Source organism: Thermobia domestica, chromosome 6 (assembly GCF_964235325.1).
Source record: "Thermobia domestica chromosome 6, izTheDome1.hap1.1, whole genome shotgun sequence".
Taxonomy (NCBI): Eukaryota; Metazoa; Arthropoda; class Insecta; order Zygentoma; family Lepismatidae; genus Thermobia; species Thermobia domestica.
In genome coordinates this window covers 58,536,867-58,563,391 of record NC_137459.1, presented here as the reverse complement: position 1 = coordinate 58,563,391, position 26,525 = coordinate 58,536,867, and the positions used below count along the sequence as shown (strand labels likewise).

General features: G+C 36.5%; 2 protein-coding genes across 7 annotated transcripts in view; both read left to right on the top strand.

Moving 5' to 3' along the window:
• Positions 1-15,152, top strand: part of LOC145688027 (uncharacterized) — a 113,385-nt gene extending 98,233 nt beyond the window's left edge. For 4 of the 6 annotated variants that reach the window (XM_081761705.1, XM_081761702.1, XM_081761703.1 and 1 more), the window contains 3 exons: positions 7,331-7,418; positions 9,030-9,139; positions 14,416-15,152. In XM_081761705.1, the coding sequence (XP_081617831.1) occupies positions 7,331-7,418; positions 9,030-9,133 (192 nt within the window). In that variant the 3' untranslated portion in view covers positions 9,134-9,139; positions 14,416-15,152. Of the gene's footprint in view, positions 1-7,313; positions 7,419-9,029; positions 9,140-14,415 lie in introns of those variants that run through there. The other 2 variants (XR_014131831.1, XM_081761704.1) reach the window with 2 other exon arrangements.
• Positions 15,153-25,589: 10,437 nt separating this feature from the next.
• Positions 25,590-26,090, top strand: LOC145687188 (uncharacterized). Its single transcript, XM_081760653.1, has one exon. The coding sequence runs from the start codon at positions 25,590-25,592 to the stop codon at positions 26,088-26,090; it is 501 nt and encodes a 166-aa protein (XP_081616779.1).
• Positions 26,091-26,525: the final 435 nt, after the last annotated feature.

Genomic DNA, 26,525 nt, shown 5'->3' with positions numbered 1-26,525 from the left:
AATTACAACGTACCTTTATGTTATATTTTATATTGTAAAAGCATTGAAAACGTGAATGACCCCGCGTAGCGTAGCCCGGGTTCGATTCCCGGTGTGGGCACTCGGTCGAAAAAGTGTAAAAAAAGTTTTTCAGGCCAGCCGTCCTGAATGAAATTTTCCTGTGTTTTCCTCATTCACACGAGACAAAAGCCGGGGTGGTACCTAACTTATAGGTCCCAGGCCGTTTCCTTCCTTTCCTTTCCTCGGATAGTGTGTTCGCCGAGGGACATCATTCCTCATATACGTGATGGGCTAACATGGTCATAGATTCCGAAAGCCCAGAAATCTAAATTCTGAAAACTTGAGGTCGCTTGGGACACCATTTAATGTTATTCAGTTGAGTTAATTTTTCTCATAGATTACTTTGGCATGATATGAAACAATTTTAGGGGGTGAGGCTCAAAGAACCTCGGAAGTTGGAAGATAAGGGTCACCCTAATATATATATATATATATATATATATATATATATATATATATATATATATATATATATATATATATATATATATAAAAGAAAAATTTGTAATATGTTCCGTTAGTCAGTCACTTACTACTACCGAAGCGCCTTCAAACCGACAAAAACAAAGAAAATATAATGAAAAATCAGAAAAATAATAAGTAATTTATATTAAAAAAAAAATATCACTATTGAGGGCTGAATTTGGATTGAAACGGCATCGGAAGTGTCACTGTTCATCTTTGCGACCTCGAAAACTGTTGACTTGACCCTAATATCGGTCATTTTTTATCATTTATATATATATATTTATATATATATATATATATTTCCCCCTCCACTAAATTGCACCGTCAAAGTGAAATGATAAAAAAACAACTCAGCTCGAACCTCATCTATGTTGAAAATTTGATCGAGAGCGGTCAGGTGGTTCAAGAATGATTTAGTCACAAAGATAGTATATATTTTTATATATGTATATAGTTAAGACGCCTTACCAGTGTGGAGCCCAAACAGCTACTGCGATTGAAAATTCAACTATTTCAAATTGAAAAGCACGCATTTTTAACAAATTCCCAATTTTTCGTATCTTTACATAACAGAGCTGGCTTTTGTCCTCAACTTTTGATACAACCAATATATACAGGATTGACCATTTATCTTGATACGCTCTTGTAACTTTTAAACTAGTTTACAAAAAACACTGAAGTTTTGTACCATGCAAATATCGACAGCGGGACATTTTCTGACATACTCTATGATACCACCAGGTTAATAGCGTTGCCAGCCCAACATAAAGTTACATTTTTCAAATGGCACTAAGTCAGGTTATTGTATATTTCAAATTTACATGTTAAACGAAAACTTAAAATATCAAATTAGTTTGTCAGTGTTGCAAACTAAAGACACTACAGTATCACAAAAATTCTAAATTTGGTGGCAACCATAGCTGTAATAATGCAAGTGAGACAGACTGAGGCAATGTACGTCCAAAATACTTTAGTGTCTCATACTATGATCATGATATGACGAATTTCGAATGAATAGGAACAAAAATGAAAAGGATTGAAAAATTCGGCCTTTTTTACAGAAACCTTTATTTCTAAAAACTCCGTAGATAAGTACCTCATGTAATTGCATAGATGGTTTTCAATAGATGTGAAGACCATAATGCTGTTTACAGTAACTTGAAATCTTGAATCATTCTGGATATATGACAAATAATGGTAAAGTTTGCTACCTTGCTTAAAGTTATGTAATTCCAAGAACATATGGTTCACCTACCAGAAAAGTATTGTAATATCATAGAAGTAAAGTAAATCAAAATGTGTTTTTAAAAGTTCCCACAAATATGCCATTTTAAGCAATATATCAAATTTAGGTACTTTTTTTTTTCATACCTGCAGAATGGTTCAAGATATCAAATTGCTGTAAACGGCACTATGATTTATGACTATTAAAAATCATCTACGTAATTTAATGTGATACTTCTCTAAAGACTGTTGAAATAAAGTCTAATTTTAAATTTCTATATGATTGTAATAATCGACGTAATATAATGGACCCGGTGTCAACGGCCTTGCGTACTGAAAAGGACTCGGTCTCCACAAGGTTAATTATTATATTATTAGGTTAAACTTTTAATATGGTCTTTATTGTTTTGGATTTTTTTTTAAATAAGTGTCAATATTTGTTGTTTTTCCAGTTATTTGCGTAAAAAACTTTTGTGAGTATATACACATTTACAGTGAGTGCTAAATGAATTGTGACCACCCCTCCACACAAGAAAATGTGTTCAGCAGCCGAGCTGATTACATGACCACCCCAACTGGTAGTATTAAAGAGAAAGAACACACTCGAGACTACATGTCGGCAGAGAGCACACTGTTATAATGGGAGGTGGGCGGGATTTATCCTCATTCCCATAGAGCATGAATGTGAGGACCCGAGCAATAGATGCGTCAGTAACCCAGACAGCAATACTTGTCGGATGTGCCCGTTCCTGTGTACTGAAGGTGTACAAGGAGTGGGAAGAAAATAGGGTAACGGTCTCCAAGAGACGGAACTACAGGGGCGTACGGAAGTTCAAAACGTGGGGCAAGCATCGCGTCAAACAGCTTGTGACAGCCAAGTGAACCATCAGTGCCCGGGAATTACGTGACCAATACAATTATGGATGCATAACACCCATATCCCATGCAGCTATACGACGTACGCTGCCACGCATGCAGTTCCACAGCAGACAACCTACTCCTTATAACTCGTCGCCGCCGACGTCATCGCGCTTGGGCACAGGAACACGCGAATTGGACAATGGGTGATTGGAAAAGGGTATGTTCGTTCGATAAATCGCGGTTTGTGCTACTCCTCTTGGACGTGCATGTGCATGTGTGGCGCCAACAGCACGAAGCTATGAACCCTTCGTGCATGGTGCATACTGTACAGGAAGGTGAGGGCGGCTGTATGGTTTGGGGATACTTCTGTTGGCATGAACTGGGACCATTGGTGTGCAGGACCACAGCAAGACATCCATTGTGTACTACATGTGTTAGAGAATCACATACACCCTACAATGCAACACTTCTACCCACACTAAGACAGCATTTTCCAGAACGATAATGCACGGTGCCACCAAGCCAGGGCTCTACTTACTTGGCTTAAAGAATATTTCACGGAGCTGCAGCATGTGAATTGGCCCCTAACTCACCGGATCTTTATCGTATAAAACATTTATGGGATGTTGTGGAACGAGCTTTTCACACCATGACTTCTCCAACTCGGTAAACTCATTGTGGGATGCCATCAGCAACTACCAGAATCCATGCCACGCCGTATCTAGGCGGTCGTCTGACCAGAAGGTGGACCAACAAAGTATTAGATAGGTAGTTGCAATTCAGTAAGCACTCACTGTATATCGCGATTTTTTTTTTTTTTTTTACTGAAATTATTATTATTTTGTATATACGAGGGCTATTTTTTCGACTCCCACTAAGCTAAAAGAGAAGAACCACGTGGGATTACGAAACAAGGGCAAGACAAAACTATTCATTGGACGTTGCCTTCCTCGATCTCCTACCCCCGTTTAACTACTGTGGAGTAGCGAGCTCTAAAACATGTCAAGTCCAATCGAAATACCAGTCAAATGTAATTCCACTTCTTCAGGGGTTGATTTTGAAATTTCCTGGAACTCAACAGACAGTTCAGAAATCGTAATATACTCCTTTCACGAACCACATAATTCACGCGTTCAGCAAGGGCGTTTTCCGTCATAGTTTTACACCCTTGATTGCCCTCGTCTACATCGGTAAGTCCTTCTTTAAACTCTCTGCATCAGTCGTGCACACAGCCATCATTTTCCGCCAAGTTTCTGCCGTAATCTTTACTCATTCGACGATGAATTGCGGCTGTATTATGCCTTTCCACCTGGAATAATCAAATAACAACCTGTAGTTCAAACGTGAGGCGAGTGTCGCGTCAAACAGCTTGTGACACCCAAACAAACTATCGGGAATACACTGTGTCATTAACGTACAAATTATGTTATCATCTGTAGCAGCAACAACGCAAGTGAGACGGACTCGGCAATTCATATCTAAAGTACTCTAGTGTCTAATACTCTGATCATGATATGACGAATTTCGATTAAATACGAACCGAGATACAAGAGATTGGAAGTCTTACTTTTTTTCAAAAACTTCTGTTTCGAAAGAGTACCTAGATAAGTACCTCATCATTTGCTTAGATGGCTTTCATCAGATGTGAATATAATGCCGTTTACGCCGTTCTGAAAATACGGTAAATAGTTTAGTTTGAAACACTGCTTAAATTTAGGTAATTGTAATTACACCTAGCAAAAAGTAATGTTGTAATGTTATGGAAACATAATAAATCAAAAAGTATTGTAGTTGTATAATGTTCTTACAAATACGCCATTTTAATTGGATATGTTACCATATTCGTGTCACTTACTCAATTACTGTTGTAGAACCCTGCAAAATTTGATTGTTTTTCGCTGTTTGCGATATTGTATCGTCCTCTGGGTAGGGAGGGCGGTGGCTCAGTGGTAGAGCGTTCACCTACGGTGCTTGGGGTCCCTGGTTCGATACCAGCTCGCGCCGTGTGGATTTTGTGGTGGACAAACACCGTGCTCGTGGGTTTTCTCAGGGTTCTTCCGTTTCCTCCCACTTTCTTCATTCCACCATTTCATTCATCTCTCATCACCGTCTCCCTTAGCCTAACCAGCATAACCGTCGGACGTAAAATTTAAGGGAGTAGACTACTAAATAGTTTTCAAAAGCTAACAATTTTTCTTTTGCCAGTTTTTCGTAAGTGAAAAGAGACAATGAAATGTAACTCACCTCAGTAATAGATAATGTTATTCTACATTCGAAAATACGAGTCGGAAAAATTTTCAGTGTTGCCATCCATAGAAATTACAGTGTGACCAGAATTTGAATTACCCAAAAATCTAGGTTATGGCAGGGGGCGCGGTGGCTCAGTGGTAGAGCGTTCCCCTCCGGTGCTTGGGGTCCCTGGTTCGATCCCAGCTCGCGCCGTGTGGACTTTATGCTGGACAAACACCGTGCTCATGGGTTTTCTCGGGTTCTCCCGTTTCCTCCCACTTTCTTCATTCCACCATTTTCACTCATTTCTCATTATCACCGTCTCCTTTAGCCTAACCGGCATAATCGTGGGACGTTAAAGACTTCATTTTTTCTAGGTTATGGCAACGACTGGAAAAATGAATTCAACGGCAATTGATGACTTATCATACTATCTGTGTTCCTTGTTAACTACTTTTTAAATAATATTTGTATTTATTCTGTAATAATTTATGTTAGTTATTACAAAATAAATACAAATATTATTTTAAAAGTAGTTAACAAGGAACAGACAGTATGATAAGTCATCAATTGCCGTTGAGTTCATTTTTCCAGTTGCTGCCATAACCTAGATTTTTGGGTAATACAAATTCTGGTTACACTGTAATTTCTATGGATGACAACACTAAAAATTCATCTGACTCGTATTTTCGGGTGTAGAATAACTCTATCTATTGTTAAGGTAAGTTACATTTCATTATCTCTTTTCACTTACTAAAAACTGGCAAAATAAAAACTGTTAGCTTTCGAAAAATATTTACTAGTCTGCCCCCTTAAAGATTTCAATTTGTATCGTCCTTAATGTGCAACACTCCTTAATAAGTGTGGAATTGTAAGTTTTCGTTCTTCATGTATAAAGGTAACCAAGAAAGTTCTGTTGCTTTATGTGGAGGTCTGTGTCCAATTGGCTCTCACACCGTGAGTTGAATGCAAATGGAGATAAGGCGAAGGTCAATTGTAGATGTGGGTATATCCAACATACTACCTGGTTATGGCAATTCAGTTACACTGTGAACTTGCGTAAGTACAGAGTGAACATGGGACCTCCACAGAGCGTCATTAGGGCGTGTATGCTGTACGAGTTTAAACTGGGGTCAAACGCCGTTGCAGCGGGGTGGTAGATATGCCAGGCCTTTCGTGAGAGTGTCGAGACTACGCGAACAGTGCAGCGGTGGTTTAACAAGTTTAAGGACGGTGACGAAACTCTCGAAGACGCATCACGTGCCGGAAGACCAACACATGTATAAAATGAAGATCTTCAGGCAGCAATTGAGGCGAACAGTAGCCAGGCATGTAAGGAACTGGGACTACAATTCAGTGTGAGTGAAGAAACCATTTGGCAGCACCTCCATCAACTTGGGAAGCACTGCAAGTTGGGTCGATGGGACCCACATGATTTGACTCCGAGCCAAAAGGCAACGCGAGCAGACACCTGTGTTTCTTTGCTGTCTCGTCTGGGGAAGCAGCCATTTCTGGACAGGGTGTTGACATGTGACGAGAAGTGGGTCCTGTACGAAGTTCCACGGCGCCGTCATCATTGATTAGCATGCCATGAACCAGTTCTGAAACAGCCGAAACCAGCACTGCACCAGAAGAAGGTACTCCTGTGGGTTTGGTGGACTGCTCGTGGCATCGTGCATCAGGAACTGCTACCAGCTGGTCAGAGCATCAATGCATCTGTGTACTGTCAGCAGTTAAGCCGTGTTCAAGAAAAACTCGAAACTTTGGAGCCAACACTTCTGAATCGCAAAGGAGTCCTCCTGTCACAGGCCAACGTTAAGCCCTACGTGGCTAGGATGGTGACCAGGGACACCATTCTACGCCTTGGATGGGAAACACTATTGCATCCGGCATACTCCCCGGACATTGCACCGTCCGATTATCACCTGTTTCATTCCTTGACTAATCACGTTCGAAGACGTCAGTTTAAATCCCTAGTAGAGGTGCAAAATGCACTTGATAACTTCTTTGCTTCACGGCCTACCATGTTCTACCGTGATGTAATCCATGGCTTTCCAGAACGTTGGTAAGAAGGTTGTCGATGCTAATAAGGACTATTTTTGATCTTCCAGGTACGTCTTAGGTGACATATCGATGTTCAAAGGTGGTGGGTGAAAAAGCGACAGAACTTTCTTGGTTACCCTCATAGATGTGAATTGTGTGTGCAGTAACGTGATGTAGTAGGATTTGAAAAAAAAAAATACAACTTTATTTTGAATTGGTAACGCTGTTAATGTGGTGATAATGAAGAGTACGTTAGTGTGCCCCCTGTTGATAATTACACGGTAAGAAATTTCACCGTATCTGGTAGTTCAAAGGTTACCAGGTCATTAAGGTTATTAAGATCAATGGTCAACCTTTGTATTGTAGGATGCACTGTTTTATAATGATTTGCCTCATGTTCAAGGTATTTTTGTCTTAATTTTTATTAGTTTATTTATTTTATTAGGAAGCTCACCCGATGGAATGTGAATATTTCGAAGATAGGTGGAACAGATGGGTGAGGGAAGAGGAGAAGAGGGAAGAAGAAAGGATAGGTGTGTTTTAATAAAATTGTATATAGTCATTTTCATTATATTTCGCCACAACAGTGGGGGTATATAACTTAATTTCAAGGATAAAAATGAGCAAACAGTATAATTTTATTATTAAAGTAGTTAGATGGAGCAAATTAAATATAACCCAACGTTTATAGTCATTCGAAGAAGTTCTTTAGTAAGGATGAATTCTACATACCTGTCTTAGTTTTATAGACACTATAGATGTAGCTAGATGCCCAGAAAAATGTTAATACATGCAGGGTCAAATATAACGTCATACTGTTTATATGAGGTCCTACCTGAACTCCATTGACCTTCAGCTTGACGATAGCTGAAACAGCACAAGATGAAGGTAGATGAATTCCCATGAAGTTTGTAACTATTTGTAAGTGGTGGCGTAACAGATGGTAGGTACAATTTTCGACCTCTTGTGCCACTTGGAATCTGAAATTTATACTTATCATCTGAAATGAGTGTTCTTCGCACTGGGAGAATAAGGTTTATGCAAAACACTTGAGAGTAAAGAAATGAGTGAAATAAATAAATAAATAACGGAGCAACGCCTGTGGCGTTACCCCTGTTAATATGAAGTAAATATATAACAAATATTTGTGCGTCATCTCGCATGTTCTTTCTTTGCTAAGCTTGAGCTTAAATGTCAATGGGACTGTCATCAGTCAGCTTAGCAACCACGAAAAATATGAATTCAACACGAGTATCAATAATTTGCAATTATTTTTACATGTCACCCCAGCCCAGCCCCTGGGGTGTTAAGGGGCTGAACTTTGACTTAGACGGTATCGAGAGTGTAACTATGCATCTCAGTGACCCCAAAAACTATGGATTCAACATTAATTTAAGTTGTTTTTGATTACATTTACACACCCCACTATAAGTGCTAGGAGTATCTTATTCACACAGTATTTTTCTCACATTATAATTCATGCGTATCGAGTTCGGTTGAAATTGATCCAGGCGTTCCAAAGTTAAATGCTGGAATATAAACACAGAAGTAGATTTTATGTATATTGATTTGCCTTCTACCCCCCCCCCCCTTAAAATGGGAATTTTAAAAAATGCTAGGACACGGATCCACTTATTTTAAATGAAGAATTTCTATATTTTGTTTCATCTTCCTAAGTTGACAGGATCGTGAAATACAATTTTTATTTTATTTTATTTATTTATTTTTTATTTTATTTTATTTTATTTATTTATTTATTTTTTTTTTTTTTTTTGACACCTTGTCCAGCTTCCCTTAGGATATGCATTTTAATAAAATAATGTGTCTGAAACCTAAGCACCTAAGCTAGGTGAGGGTCAAGTCAGGTAACAAAATTCAACAAAATCGATCCAGCACTGTAGGAGGAGTCGGAGTGGCTATATATACCAAATAAGTAGATGAGCAATTTCATGAAGTTGAGATTGTATCTTAATTAAGCTTCATTATTAATAGTAAGGTTGTAAAGCTTAACGTAATTTAAAATTTTTTATTATAATTTTCGCAAGATTTTATCTTTAAATTGAAATTTGTAGCTTCATTTTTACACACGAGAAACTTAAAGTGGTGGATACGAAGTAGTTTACGGTATATTACTTTCATTTCAGCACGTATGCAGAGAGACAAGACAGTTGAGTTCATAGAACTCGGATCTGACGAGTCGGATGTCTCAATGGTAGTCAACATAGAGTCATCAGACGACCAGGATTAACTTTAGGTAAGTGATGTAAAATCCCGGATATCCTTCATTCTCGTGAAGTGTGCGCAGTTTTTCAAAAGAAAATAATGTGTAAAAAGGAGTAACTAACTCCGCCATCTAGAGAACTTAATTGAAAACGTGGATTTGAATACTATCTATCCGGAACTGTAAACTGCATAACTTTGCACGGGTATGCAGTTAACAAATAATAAAAATTGTATGTTTGGACAAAAAAAAAAAAACTCCCGCTGATGCTAATAGCACAATGAAATGAAATGAAATCTTTGAGTTTTACGTCCCACGGTTATGCCGGTTAGGCTAAAGGAGACGGTGATGATGAGTAATGAATGAAATGGTGGAATGAAGAAAGTGGGAGGAAACGGGAGAACCCCGAGAAAACCCACGCACACGGTGTTTGTCCACCACAAAGTTCATTTGGCGGGGGCTGGGATTGAACCCGGACCCCTAGTACCAGAGGTGAACGCTCTACCACTGAGCCCCTAATAGCACAATGAAACAGTTTAAATTAGAGGTAGTTTCGGGCCCTGTGCTTTTTACTTTCTAATATACAGATTAAGGTTAAAATCTAAGATGACGAAAAGAAGCAACAGTTTTAATACTTGTAACGACATCCATGGAGCTAAATTTTAAATGTATTAATAATAATAATAATGTACTTAATCACATTCAAATTTATAAACAAGTAATTCGTGACAGTAAATTACTATTCTAACAGTTCGAGATCCAAAAACTACTTTATTTCCTCGCAAGGTAATCAAGAATAAATTGTCCACTATATATTTAGATCAGACATCGCAGGAACATGAGATTTTCGTATAATATTCACTTTACTATGTACTTTTGGCGCTTCTTTCTCTGCTCTAATTCTGTAAAGAAGTATTGGATACAAATTGTTGTTCCCTAATATGCAGAATCTAGGCTATACATTTGAGAGGGTATATATAAAGTTACTACTCTTCTCCACGGGACGAAACGAGACAATTATCGTGACGAAATTCGAGACAAGATTAGTTTCTTAATCGAAATAGATAAATTTCTCGAGACGAGACTGCTCTTTTACAACAATCTTTCTAAAGAGGTCAGGACCAAATCTAGAAGTAACTTGGAAAAAGAAAAGAAAGGCATCATGCTTCCTTACAATTGTTTTCCCATCTGCTCCCTGTAATTGAAGAGGCTGCAGTGGCGAATCACCTAGTATCACTGATAGAGTTGGCAGTACAGTTTAATCAATCACATGGGACAATTTGGTACATTGTCCTCAAATATTTAGACAGAAAAGTGTACAGCAGGTGAGTTCCGTGACAACTGACATACGATCGCAAAAAATCCTATATGGGCGCATCCCCATTAATCAGTTAGTGTTGAAATCTAAAATGAAAGAACTTCAAGAAAGTCAAATGTAGCAGCTCACACTGAGAGAAAACGTTTTAAATAGAAAACAAAATCCTGTTGAAACGCTTATATGGGAAGCGCTACAGGTCCATTTAACCCAGGCCATGTATTCTAGGGTTAAAAGTCACGCTCAAATATTTGTGTTTAAATGAAAGCTTTTAAGCTATTCTTGTGGACGTTTCTAAGATTTTGGTAGATATTAACTTTTTTTTGTCATGTCTAATTTGTAGTAGAGGTGGTTCTGGTCTTTGCTTTAAGGAGAAGCCGAAAAATATCCAATCAAGATGTCTGTCGTTAGGAGATAAAACATCTTATAAATTTCATGATTAATGCTCCGCCGTTTTGTCCCATCCGGCTTTGCGAATTAAACTTGTTCCAAGATTAAGAAGATATTTTTATAATCATGAATAAACCAAAAAGAGGTAATAAGCTGCTTTCTGTCATATTCTGTTTACGCTGTTAACACAAAATGCTGTATTCTTCTTCTTCCATTGGAAATCCAAATTATGCTATGCATAAATATCATAAGTCGATAGAACAGCTATGTCTATCTGTCGATAGTTATAAGCAAGACCGGTGATATCGAATAACGTTCTTTTATAATCAATTCAGCATTCCTTGAATGGGTTCCGTCTCCTTCGTTAACCCTCTATTAAAACCAGAAGAAAATAAGCCAGTTCAAATACCGTTGATCGCCATAGAGTGAAAACGGTAATAGATAACGATAAGCGGTTTCTTGGAATCGATCAGCGTCCCAAGAAAAGATGCCGTCTCCACCATAAGCCTCTACTAAAACAGGAAGTGATATAAATTTAGTGGTACTTCCAGTTTCAATATTGCTCTCCATAGAGAAAAAACCGTAATAGATATCGAGAAGCAGCTTCTTAGTATAGACTCAGAGTTCAAAGAATAGGTTCCATCTTCTTCGTTAACCCATTATTCAAGCAGGAAGTGGTAGAAACCAATTATCCTGGCTTCAACGTTATTTTCCAAAGAATAAAAACGATGATACGAGGGTTGTCGAGAAAGTCCGAGACGTTTTGGCCTATCATGGGAGTGGGCGGAGCTAGAGTCATCATCTTGATGTCAGAACGTTGGATCCAGGCGTGGTAGCGTGAGGGCTCTGATGCTCTTGCTGAGCTCTCTGTGACGTGTTACAATGTGCGCTGCAATAGCAAATCCCGCCTCTTGTGAGGTGGGTTCTGTGGTTAGGTTTTCGTTGGCAAAAAAACTACAAGCCAATTGAAATCCACCGCCAACTGTGTGAAGGTGTTGTTTTCTCACGACAACGCAGTCCACACAGGCCAAGCGTACCCGAGAGCTCTTGGATGGTTTTGGATGCGAGGTGTTCAATCACACACCATACAGTCCGGATTTGGCGCCGAGTGACTGCCACATCGTCCCATCGATGAAGACATGGCTCGCTACACAATGTATTGATACTGGCGTCGAACTGCATGCCGGTGTAAGCCAGTGGTTGAAATCACAGACGGCAGAATTCTACCGCAGTGGTATTGAAAAACTTGTGCTACGGTATGATAAGTGCTTTAATTTGCATGGCGATTATGTGGAGAAATAGGTTAAGAGTGTACCTTTCAAATGTATATAGTACAATTTGGTTTGCTCATTCTGTTACATTTTTTTATTTCAAAATGTCTGTTATTTTCTGAACAGCCCTTGTAGCATCATTTTTTTTTAAATATCGGTTCAGCATCTTAAGAAAAAAAAATCAATTTTCTCCTGTATTTGTCTACTAAGACTGAAAGTAGTAGAAATTTATTACTTCTTCCGGTTTAAATTTTGATCCCTATAGAGAAAAAGCCGTAAAAGATATCGAGAAACGGACTTTCAGAATCAATTGAGCATCCCAAGTAAAACTTTACGTATATGTTAGCCGGAAGTGATGGAAAATCTATGATTTTGGGTTTCAACACTGATCACAGTAGTGGAAAACCGTGATGGACAGGGAAGAACGGTTTTCTAAAATGGAGGTAATATCGTAAGAATGAGTTCCATCTACGACTTTATTTCTGTATGGCAGTCTTTCTGTATGGTGGTCTGCGAACTACTGGGATCGTGGAACAAATTTAGGAGACCGTGCCATTATATAATTCATAATTTATAACGCACTCAATTGTACAAAACTAGCATTTTACAACCTGTTCGAAAAAAAAAATGATGTATGATTTTTTCCATGGCAATTACAATTAAAGCTTGGTAATTTAATTATTGCTAATATCCGCCTATGTCTACCATTACTACGCAGATACCAGAATTTAAAGATGGAGTCCTTAAACTGCCTTAAAAATAAAAATATGTCCATAACTCCGAAGCAATTGGAAACCACTGCTCTATTGCAACCAGAAGTGGTAGAAATGTATTACTACGTCCGGTTTCAATATTGATCATCACAATGCTTAATCGCTAAAGTATAGCGAGTAATGGCTTTGCAACGAGAAAACAATTTTGTTTTACAACTAGTAGGAACATCTCTCCATTGGCATCTTGACGTTCGAAAACATTTGAATGAACGCCCGTCAGAGCGATGGATTGGATGCGCTGGAGGTCATGATAATATTTTTTGGAAGCGGCCACCTAGGTGCCTTGAATTGAACCTCTTTGGCTTTTTTTTAAATGAAAATACATAAAAATATATATATATATATATTTATGTACAGGGTAAGGCACAAGTCTTACACCATCCCTTTATTTTTGAAAGGCTTGAAAGATGTCTAAATTTTGGTTGTGGGTAATTTGGGTGAGGGTGAGGGTGGTGTGTGTATGTGACACGTGGAGTACACATTGAGTATCTGTGAGCCTAACAGTACAATTTGTTTGTTTTTCTATCTAATTACAATTAATAATAGTACTAATTCTAATACGATTAATAATAGTCCTGTTATCTGCGTTTATCATCACAGAACATTTCTGTAGATACTCTGTATACTGCACTTACACAGTAAAGTAGAATCTTTTGGAGGTGAGTGAGAACAATTGTCTTTGCACAAGGTAAAATCTCATGGTGGAAAACATTTTTTTAAAAGCCATAACATTAGTTATTGTTTTCATTGTGAAACAGTAGTGATGCCGTTTCATCTCGCATGTGTGAACAAAATCATAGAAAATCTTTTGTTTACATTGAACAGAACATCATTTGAAATCTACGGTATCCATCACTAGAACCACTTGTGTTTGTCCTGTTATATATTTTGAGAAGTGTATTTAGTTGTACGTTCGATGCTTATCCCTTGTAGGTTAAAGGAGATTAAACCATCATAAGATGATTTGGGATCACAACTGACTCTTTCGATTATTTGGAAAACCCTTATTTTGAGTCAATTACATGTATGCTTAAGTTGAAAGTATGTAGTAGCGTATGTAGAAGTGCGTCAAGAAATGGGATTCATGCTTCCAAGTTCATACAGTTTCAGGTGTTTGCATACATATCTTCACATTAAATGCAATTTTTTACATAATATCTTGCTCAAAGAAGGGGGTAAGCCCCGATACTTCTCCCTTGCGTACGTCACTGGTTGTAAGGAATGTTGACTCAAAGTTTAATGTTATTGCCAATGTTTATCCATGAAAAATAAATAAATAACAATAAAAACGATTCAGTGCAGTTATCATTGATTGTGCCAGAAAAGTTCAGAAAACTTTTTTTTTCTTTATAATCCAGACATATTTTTTAGTTCAGTGGAAGTATGTACAATGTTTTTTGTAACATTGAATCACCATAATTTATGATTTATGATTTGTTGTTTCTTTTGTTTTTAATGCAGTGAATTTCACGCGTTGCAATGAAATTCACGAGGCACAAGACATAGCAGTACCTGCTATTGAAGCATATAATTACACCTTCATTTTTGATTGGCTAACAGGTTTGGACAAGCGTTTCCCTCGACCAGTACAGCTGGGACCTACCTTCCCACGAAGAGCCTTTTGGGTTTTGCCTGAAATGAAATACAGGCATACGAAAAGAATAATCGCACCGAACAGCAATTACGGAAAGATGGCTGCCCTTCCCAGATTAAAAGTAGTTGTGCTCCGAAAGCCGCCAATTTACTTCTTTTACAACGTCGATTTTACAGTATTTGAAAAACTAGATAAACTATTTGCAAAGATAGAGAAAGCTAAAATTGTTAATAAACTGAGCCCTTTCTAATGATGAACAACCTTTCTTGCTGATTTCTTTTTTTATAATCTAGTAGCTAATGTAGATTTTGAAAATTACTAAATTCTTGTAAGTACATGAAACGTTCACAAACTCGTATTTGTGGGTAAATTTTATGTGAATTTTCAGTCTTTCTTGTACAATAGTTAACATTTTTATTTCTGTCGTAACTTGTGAACGGCAGTCTTTCATATATGGGCTTTTTGCAGAAGGATTAAAGTTTGGTTGCTATCTAATATATATCACTAACATCCTTTGATTAGTAATTCCTTAATTAAATACAGTATTAAATCAGTTATCATACATATTTGATATTGTAAATAGCTACTCTTATTTACTTTTTGAATACTTTTATATAGAATTCATTTGAGAAATATATGCTGTAAGCAATTCTTTGGATACTGTATAAATTTATGGTTAGTAATTAAACTTTTCAACATTTTACCTCGGTGTTTCATTTTATTTTTAATTAAATTAATTTTAATTAAAATCGATTGCTGTATTATATGAGTACTTACAGCCTTTAGTAGTGATAAGACATGTTTGTATGATAAAAAAATTTTCTTCATAAATTCATTTGGCTTCGAAAAATAGCTGGTAAACATACTGAATAAGGCTATGAAACGGACTATCATAGGTGAGTGACTACTTCAAAAAGTCTTCTATCAGGCTGTGTAAGTTAGCAGTGAGAAAGGTACTCGTAAGTTTTTTTTTTCCGATTACCAACAATTGGAAGTCAAAAAAGAATTAATAAAATCAGCTGTAAAAGCTAGAACTACATGGCAAAATGCAAATCTTTTGAAATCTTTTAAGTTTTACGTCCCACGATTATGCCGGCTAGGCTAAAGGAGACAGTCATGATGGGAAAGGAATGAAAAAAGTGGGAGGAAATGAGAGAACCTAGAGAAAACCCCCACACAAGGTGTTTGTCCACCACAAAGCTCGCTTGGCGCGAGTTGGGTGGAACCAAGGACCCCATACACGCTCTATCACTGAGCCACCGCGGCCCCGCATTGCAAAATGCAGTGCAAAAAGAAAGACAAACTGGCGATCAGAATGGACAGGCAGGAAACATCACTAATCTGATATCTTTTAAGGCCTTGGATTATCTATCAAATATTCCAGCACATTCTCTAAAAGAATACAATGACCAGCTCAATCTTTCTGGTGTGTGACTAAGGAAAGCTCTGTAAAACCACACTCTACTCTGTAGTCTTTTTTTAATAAACGAATATAAATGCAATTTTGTACATATGATATTGCAGCGTTATTTGGAGGAGTGTACAATCTTCAGCATGTTTGTAAGCTAAAGGAAACAGATGATGTATGCAAATGAATAATGAGGACAACATTATTTTATCTTTTTATACATATTTTTTGGAATTACGGGCATCTATGGTCTTATGCCTGTCACGTATGAGGGATGACGTCCCTTGGCGAGTACACTATCCGGGGAAGGAAAAAGGAAGGAATGGATAGGAAAGGAATGATCTGAATGTTAGATATCATTCCGGCATTTGCCTGATGTGAATGAGCAAAATCCAGGGAAATCTCATTCAAAATGACTGGCCTTAAAAACCTGTTACATCTTTCCAACCGAGTGCCCGCACCAGGAGTCGAACCCGAGACCGCGTTAGGCGACTACGCTACGCGGGGCCACGAGAGGACAGAATTTATGTAATGAGGGAGAACTCCAAAGAAAACCCTCAGATAAGATGTTTGCTCAATACAAATTCACATGTACAATCAGATATAACAAGGAACCTTTCGTACCAAAGATAAACACTTTATCACTGAGCCACCGTGCCTGAAGCCTTAATTGAGAATAACTAATTTTGAGAAATATAATAGTTATATTGGAACTCAAACAGGTGGAAAAGAAAGAGTATTGTAAAGAGGTTCTGCGTTGAATGGGATCAAACAAGTAAAAGCAGCGAAATTCTAATAACAGACTAAAAAATAAAAAAGCAAATAGTAACGCTCCGAGATGAACAATCAACAATTGGACCGCTTGGATATAAAATAACAACTCTAAAGTTGAAATTCTTCAAGGGTGAAATTTGAAATTCATTATCTCTTGAACAATTCACATTTCTGTTATGTTGGCAACCTAAACCATAATTATGAATTTTATGGTTTATGGTTTTTACTTACAAAACATATTTTTAAGAAAAGTACTTATCTGTAGTAATGAATAGAATTTATTTATTTATTTATTTATTTATTTATTTATTTATTTATTTATTTATTTATTTTTTTTTTTTTTTTTGGGGGGGGAGTTAGACCACTTAACATCCAAGCAGTTCAATTATATGAAGAGAAAGCCTAAAAGAGATTTTTCCTTTGCTCAAGAAATATCTAAATAATCTCTTATGGACGCTGTTCCATTGTTTAACTTAAGGAATGCAAACCATTTTCCAATTCTGTTCAACCAGAGAAAGTACCAAATAGTTTCCTAGATAATTGTATTCACTTGATAACAAGTTTCCAAGTATTTTTTTTTTTCCAGAACGTGAACAGGTATCCGACTCTACAGAGAGTTTGTCAACAAGATATAGAATTTTCCATCAACAAAAATCACCTTCACTGTCCTTCTTTCTGTATATGTTTGGCCCATTCCACTCCAAATTTTGACTTTTTGGCCAGGGACGTTTTCTTGGTTCCTTTGAAATCTTTGATTGAAATACGATTGTGATCATTCCTTCTCAATTCCTGACTCCTTTGTTTGAAAAACATGACACATGACTTATGGTTGATAGAATTTTCGTGCTGTCTCACAAATTGATCTCCGTGCTTCCTATCGCAAAAAGTTGATGTTGCAAAGGTAGATGATCCTCTATATAAGCAACATGGGATACAAATAAAGTTGATTCTGGGAGAGTATACGACATAGGTCCTGAACACTGACTCCTCATTTACGAACTGCTTTTGAAGTATTTCCAGCGATCATCGTCCTACCTTTTACTGGATCTGGTTTCCTTTTTTTCCCCACAATGCTAGATCAACACTAATTTTATTTATTTTACTTCCATACGCATCACTATCGTTACTTTCACTACATGGATACTGATCTTGTACAGTCACCTACAAAAGTACCTGGACCCCTGACTATTATAATTCCATCATTTGTGGTCCAGCTACTTATGTGGGTGACTACATTAGCATAGTTTCTTCACTTTTGCTATCGTAAAAGCTAGTGGTAGGAACCACGTCACACAATACTGTAGATGTATTCGGAAACACCACTTGTATCATTTTTACCACCTTGGAACAAATGCCCTATCTTGTGTGTCACATTAAGCAATTTCTTTTCTTTTTCCGATTTAAGTTTAGATGTTCTCTACACTTAGCACCACTTAATCTTTTTCTCCCTCCTTTTGTTTTGTTTTGTTTTGTTTTGTTTTATCTTAGGCTAACTTGTATAGTACAAAAGAGAATTATCAATCACACCTGGCTGGCTGCTTGTGAGTCAACAACTATTATTCATTCCAGATAAGCTCATTGATCAAAACAAGTTTTCTGTCTCTCTCTCATGCATCTGGTGTGATAAAAAGTGAATTTTGTGTTCTGTCCACCGTCCAGAGTTGTCCGTGGTTTCACCTCTCTCATTACTTGTCTTCTCCACGTTCTCATTTCCCATTGTAACACAATAAATCTCTTTCTCGTTCGATAAAACTTTCTATTGTAATCACTCCTGTCTTCTCAAATCGAATCCATCAATCCTCTTTTGAACGTTAACAGAAATGAAGATGAAGGTTTGATAGCTGGCATAAAAAAGGAAAATAATTTATTTCTAATTTCTGTACAAAATATTTGTTGAATCACTATTACACTTTTTATTTATCCTTTAATACCTGAATGATAGCTACACTGTGATCCAAAATTGAGCACCAACAATATTCGAATACACCAAGATGCACCGTGTCTTTACAGTCCCACACCAGGATGAAACACAATATATATATATATATATATTCGATGTAAAACAATTTGTTGAACGTTACAACCAGAATCCTGGAAATAACAAGAATCATAAAAAGTTAAACTTCAGCCGCCTTATGCAGAGTCGTTTTGATGTATGTTTAGCGTCATACTAAAGGCCTGACTACTGCAGGAAACGAATGTTAGTCGAACTCTTTTGTATGGCACTAATCACGCATCAGAACGACTCTGCATAAGGTCCTAGTTGTCAATTTGGAAACAGGTAAGGTGAGAGGAGAAAGTTCCTTAATTTTGAGATTAACGTATTTCTTGAGGCGGATAATCTGAAGTCTCTTCTCAGATTCACGGAGATCTCCGATTAGTCACCAGATGTCTCCACATTCAATGTAGTGTTTTCTATCTTCACACTGCAGTATACTGAAGAGAACACAGATGTGAGTATTTTTTTTAAAAAAGTCATTCTAAATCTCATCCTTAATCAATGTAGTCGTCTACTTTAATCTTCCGTTTTTATACTGACTTGAGAATGCTAGGGAAGGAAAAAGTCAAATGGAGAAAATTAAAAGAATTTTACCAAAAGACAAGAAAAAATAAAAATAACTTCGTAGCTAAATAAATTTGATTTGTTTCTCACGTTGCAAATAATTAACCGAAAAGCTCTTAATATATCTAGAATGTGTTGTGAAAGTTACTACTTTATCAAAATTTGCAGCGATATATAATTTAGCTATTCACTATAAAATCAAATCCTATATACAAATATAACATTTATAATTACCATAATTCAATACATAAATAAAATATTCAATCGTGTCTGAAGAATAAAATGTTTTTTTTTTTTTTTTTTTTTTTATTTTACGAGCTGCATGTCATAAAAAAGTGGCTAATAATTTTTTAAAGAAGAAAACGATAAAGGAAGAAAGGGTATATCCGGATAAGGCGGTGAAAAGTGCCATTACATGGATTGCTGTGATATTTATACCAAAAGTACCTCACAAAAAGGTCAGAAAATTAAATTAAATTCCAGTTTTAAAGTTACTGTTGAAAATTCGAAAATGTAAAATTGTTCATATCTCGGAAACGACTTAAGTTACGAGGGTGAAACAAAATATGTATATACTTTGCTAGAAGGGCTTTACCGAAAACAGGAAACAATGCATTCCGCGCTTCAAATTTCTAGCGAAAAGCGCGTCGAAAATATTCGAATGCAAATATTTTTGTTTTATGTTTGTGTGTCCACCATAGAAGCAGCACCAACTTACATATGATAAATTTTGACCATGGTTTGATACTCGCGGTGCAACTTGGAACGCCTGGAAGATACGCACCCCGCATTATTTATAAATGTTTTAGCCTGTACGAATACCGTCATAAGTCAAAGATGATTGAATTTGAGTTTTTGACTCGTTATGAATGGTTCTACGTGGGAATATAACTCATAATCGTACCTCTTCCAGAAACAGCGTGAGAACACTAATACCATTGACTTTTAGTCTGGCTTAGTAGAATACCAATATTTTAAATCGAGATTTACAGAAAACAACAATTTTGATTGTCTCCCTATAAAATGTACAGCATATTACAATGCAGATGATGATGATAATACAAAAATATTCAAAATGTTTTTGCAATGTATTTCCTGTATTAGAAAACATTACAAGGAAATTGAAGGACACGGTATGTGGAACCTTCAATCTTCATCACTATGTGTGTTTATTACTGGAGTGACAAGACTGGCAGCACAAAATTTTCTTAAAATCTCTGCAGCCCGAACAATCTTAGCAAAGTATCGAGCACGTAAAAGGTAATAAATGATTGCAGCGATATATGAACAACATCAAATTGTTCGATTCCCATGTACACACTCACAATAATACTGCTTTAGATTCGAATACCCTATTGTATTTGGAACAAAATCAATATAACAGCTGTATGTCTTCCTACTAATATGTCGAGATTGTACCTCGAATTTAACGGTGTGCGTATTTTCTTTCAAGAAAATTGAGATTGATGGTGTTATCTTTATTCATCATTGCATAAGTTGAGTTGATTTTGAGTTTAACGTCCTTTTCAGCAGTGTGTCTGTATGAGACGTGGACCTACTGATTAACATGGAATCTGAACCACACGAGCTCCCACCGGAAATCGAACCCGGGTCTCCCACGCCAAAGGTGCGTGCGTTAACCGCTTAGCCACAAAGGGAGCTCTCGCTCATCATTTTAGCTGAGTAGGAAACTGATTGAGACAACTGATAGGAACCTGTAAAAAGAATTTTAGTTCTCTGTCAACTCCGGAAAGTCCGGGATGTTTGCAGATGTGACTTTTGCGAAAGAGTATGTACACCGTACTTTTCCACTTCTACTCCTAATGTGTTTTCTGATAATAAACTTCAGAAAATAATATCAGATTTGTGATTCTGGTGAAATGCTACTTCAAAAAGATATGTCACATGACCCTATTCCTATTTTAAAATTTTGACCTGAATTCAATATGGCGGACTTCAAGATGGCCGCCATAATAATGCTATACAAAATTAGGTTGGTCACTTCCTCTAGTTCCATTATCCAAGACATCTTTCCATTCCCTTAAGCCGTTTGTAAATTACAAGAGTTTATTCCAGCTTTTCCCCATATACTATGTATTGTAAACGCATTCAAAATTTTAGGTCGTTTGGGGCACCATTTAAAATTATTCAATGGATCTAATTTTTCTCCTGGCTTAATTTTGTCCCATATGGAACCATTTTAGGGGGTGAGTCCAAGGAAATTCCTAAATTTATTTTTCTCCATATAAATAAGGACCACCCTAATATATATATATGCTTGTTATTTCGTTCACATTGGATATCAACTTGTCCAGATTGGTTGGTTTGGAGTTTAATCCCCTCTCAGAACCGATGTTATATGAGGCGTGGACCTACAGCTTAATATCAAATTCGAATCAGATGAGCTATTATCGGGAATCGAACCAGCTCACTTGCTAACTATACAGCCACGAGACAGCTAAGTGTCGACATCAAATGAATATGTGCCAATACACCGAGTGTATACAGTAGTGCAACACCTACCTGCGACAGAACAAATGTCACACCGCTCTTAATTGTTATAAAACAATCTGTCAGTCGCTTTTGTAATAACTTATGAATTGTGTATTGGAGCCTTGTGTGCTTATGAGCCCTATCCTATTTTTTTTTTTTCAAAAAAAATCGTTCAAAAAATAATATTATTATTTCTTTAACTTACACTAAAATACAAATGCTGAGCAAAGCAGTGTTTTAATATAAAATAATAAAGAAATAAATGTGACAGTTTCGGATATCTAACATATCGTTCTTCAGACACTATCGAAAATAAATGGAATTGTATATATATATATATATATATATATATATATATATATATATATATATAATATAGTCATTGTTAGGACAATTTTAAAATTCTTTAACTGACATATATTCATTGTTAAGAAAAAAATAATTTCTTTTAACATATATATATATATATATATATATATAGATAGATAGATAGATAGATATATATATAGTCATTGTTAAAACTGTTTAAATTCTTTTAACATATATATATATAACAGAAAAACGGAAAATTCTGAACGCTGATTGGCTATTCAATAAATAATAGAAGTTGATCTAATTGAAACTAAATACCAAGATCCTCCCTGGTCCAGTGGAAAATAAGCTACAAATTAAGACTTTCCAATAATTTGCCCCACTGCTCGTCGACTATATACAGTATATATATATGTGTGTGTGTGTTAAAAGAAATTAAATTTTCTTAACAATGAATATATGTCAGTTAAAGAATTTTAAAATTGTCATAACAATGACTATATATATATATAATATGGAGTTTCATTTATTTTCGATAGTGTCTGAAGAACGATATGTTAGATATCCGAAAGTGTCACATTTATTATTTTATTATTTTATATTAAAACGCTGCTTTGCTCAGCATTTGTATTTTAGTGTAAGTTATTGAATTAGCAAAGCTAATATGAATCAGTTAATTATTTCTTTTTCTAATTTTCTACAGAGCAGAAAATATTACTTACTAAACTAACTAATGTGTTTGAAATCGTTGAAATTGAACTGGACATAATTTCAGAAAAGGGAACATCGACAGTAGAAAATATTCCACTAATAGTGTGGACGCATCAGATGAAAATTAGGGTCAACCTAGAAGTAATTGGTATAAAGCTGAGTTTGGTCTCATTTGATGCAGAATTCATCCAAGATTGACACATTAAAAGCTCACCGCTCTCCAAGTTGGGATAATGTATACAAGGTGATCCAAAGTTGCTGAAATTACCATATAAAGTGCATAAAATGATATTGTAGTAAAAATGACCCAAATAAGGACTTTAATCCCTTCGAAGTGGAAGACTGCACAGTTTTACATGTATACGTCCTCTTTTAATAAGAGGTTTATGCACAGACAATATATGGTAGTACAAAATGTTACCGTTCCTTCACGTAATACAAGCAAGGATGTAGTAAAACACATTCTGATAAAAAGATTCTAAACATTATAATTTCGGTAAAGTATCAAGTTTGAAATACTTTTCAGTATGAAAGATATGCACGCTCCTCAATGTATAACTATGCGTGAGAGCAACTACCATACGAATTAAATCAGGTAAAACGGAAATAGTAACAAGAAACTAATATCTGACCCTTTATAAACAAGCAAGTCATCTGAATTGCAACTGAAATTGGGCACAACATTCATTTCAAATAAATCTTAATTACATACTCAGCGTAATGTACACATTTACATTTCGTTGTCAAGGTTTTCATCGTCACTGTCACACAAGTCAAAAATATCAGCATTGCAACATGATACATACTTCAGTCCATGCTTTCGACATGAGCAAATATTTGTGTTGCACGGGTTCCTGGATGAATATTTGCATTTGCAGCGGATTACCTTCAGGAGAGCCTCTTTCGTTTTATTATCAAGCATCCTGCCCCACTTAGTTGGGTCGAAGACCTTGCAGGTAAGTGTTTTCCAACGTACTATTTGAAGATATCGCGTCCGTAGAGCGCAAAGGTTCTAAGTCCAATTTTTTTCGAAATTGAGTTTTTTATATTGGGTGAATATATCTTTACAACATAAATCGTATTATATATATATAGGGTATTTCAAAACAACACCGACAACATTTGGTAGGTGATTCCTGGCACCAAGATAAAACAAAAAGTATAGACCAACCTGGGTGCACAAATGCTTCCTTTTGGAGTTATAGGCTGCCGAAAACTTGAAAAAAAATGAACTTTAAAAATCCATAGCTCAAAAACTATGGGACCTATCGCAGTCGGGTCAAGACTTCACTTAGGAACTAGTATGTGCCCTATCATTATATATATAATACAGGGCGCGAGGGATAGCATGAGCTATGACCTTGAAATCCACCACCAACACGCTTGAAAGGATCAGGCAATCGTAATAGTGTTGCTAACAGCCACAGCGGTGAACTAGAATTTGGCGATTTGAAGCATTTCTGGGAAGGGATGACAAAGACACTTTGAATCAATCTGCAGCCTGCATTTCTCATCTTCATTTAGAAAAATCTGAACAATAAAGTAGCATATTTATTTAATAAGATGTAAAAGTGCACTCGGTCCGTTAAAGGTTTCCTTACTCGTTTATTTTTATTAATACATGATGATCGTAAGCTAAAATAACTAAAAATTATATCATATAACACCACCTTTATTTGCAATCCATTCATTCTGGGGACCACGACTCATGTCCTAGCCTTAGGGGAATCGTGGCTACAGACGTGTCAACTCCTTCCCCTCTCATACAGGGAAGTTTGTCATTTTCTCTGGCAAAACAAAGTGGTCCTATTGGTACCCTCCCTCCCGGGGTGATTATTTATGACACAGATGGGGGCGTCTTAAGAGACACATGCAGAAGCCGAACTGGACACAGTGTTTTTGTGTTCAGTGAAGAGTGGTTCCTTGTATATAGTTCTGTGTTGTGTGCTGGTTTGTTCCTTTTTTTAAAATCGTAGTGGAGGGTAAGAAGAGCGGAAAACTTGGAGGATCGAAAGTAATTCACAGCCAAAGCAGAGAGATTTTGGTTAATGTTTATGATTTTATGAAGAGAGAGGCTGACAGTGGAAATCCAATTAATGTAAAACAAGTGCAAAAGCGAGTATCTGAAGCTACCGGTGTTTCAGTAAGTACACTAAAACGTGTTTTGAGTGAGCGGGAAAAAAACAAAATCACGGGAACGAGCTTTTCTACTCCGAATATGAAGCGAGCACAACGAAAAACTAAAATCTCAGTGGATGATTTTGACAAATGCGTTATTCATCAAACAATTAATGAATTTCATATTGTTCACGGTCAACGACCTTCTGTAAAATCACTGTTGTGAGTACTTCGAGAAAAGATTAATTTTAATGGAAGCACTTGGTCTTTACGGAAAATAATCCGTTCCTTAGGATTTATATGGATTAATGCTGAAAACAATACACGACTACTTATTGAAAAAGATTAATTTCGGTCAAAGAGGTTGGCTTATTTGCGAGCTATAGATCATTACAGAACGCAGAACCGCCCCATAATTTACATGGATGAGACGTACTTGCATCCATCGCACACAAAAGAACACACGTGGAGCGATAAGAAGAATACAGGTTTACTCACACCAATTTCTAGAGGACAACGCGTAATAATCATGCATGCTGGCGGAGAAAACTGTTTCATTCCAGACTCGTTAGTCATGTTCAAATCTGGAACGAAATCTGGCGATTATCACGACAACATGAATTATGAAAACTATGAAAAGTGGTTGAAGTCACGGCTAATTCCTAACTTGCCAAGTAATTCAGTTTTTTGTGATAGACAATGCACCATATCACAATGTCTGAATAGATCTTTCACCGACATCATCATCTCGTAAAGCTGTAATGATCGATTGGCTTGTAAGACACAATATTCCTTTCAGAGAAAATATGTACAAACCAGAACTTTATAATTTAATCAAAGCCAATAAAGCTCGTTTTCGGACATTTAAAGTAGATTCGCTCCTTGCTGAATATGGACATACAGTTCTTCGTTTGTCCCCGTATCATCCTGATCTAAACCCGATAGAGTTGATTTGGGCTGCAGTCAAAGAATATGTAGCAGCAAGAAATACCACTTTTTCCATTGTCGATGCGATGAAACTCGCCGAAGAGAAACTTACAATGATAACAGCGGAAGAGTGGAAGGCTAGGCGTGATAAAGTACGAAGATGTGAACAAGCATATTTGCAAATGGAACCTCAGTTAGACGTTCTTACTGAAAACGTTACAATAAACTTAGCCGAGGACAGTGACAGTAATAGTGACTCTTCTGAACAAAGTGACGACGAGACGGAAGACGATGATGATGAGATGGATTGTATGGACGGTATTGAGCCTTTATAAATATCTGAAGCTACAGGTAAGCCTATCATAATATATATAAGTTGCGTTAAGTAGTTATTGTCCATTGTTGTTATTTATGTTGGAGGTTAGTATTGGCATGGGTTAGAAACACTACCAAAAATTCTTCCCTCTCTCTCCACTGTCACTCTTGCAGCGATTAGCGTTCTTCCTACCTCCCGCTTCTCATAGCTCATGCTATCTCTCGCGCTCTGTATGTAGTAACCGGCCACTTATAAACTTTTTATTTCTATTGTACTTTGACTTCAAATTTAAAATTAATGGTCAAAGAAGATGAACAAAACAAGGAAAAAAATCCTTCACAAAATTTCAGGTCAGAAAATCTATTATAAAATGTTAAGAATTATGATATAATTTTGTCTGCGAATTCGCTCTATGCGCTGAAGACAGTTTGACTTACATAATGGACTTCACTAT

Bases quoted from the DNA above. Each gene is read 5' to 3' on its own strand.
- LOC145687188 (XM_081760653.1), top strand. From the start codon at position 25,590: ATGATCGATTGGCTTGTAAGACACAATATTCCTTTCAGAGAAAATATG.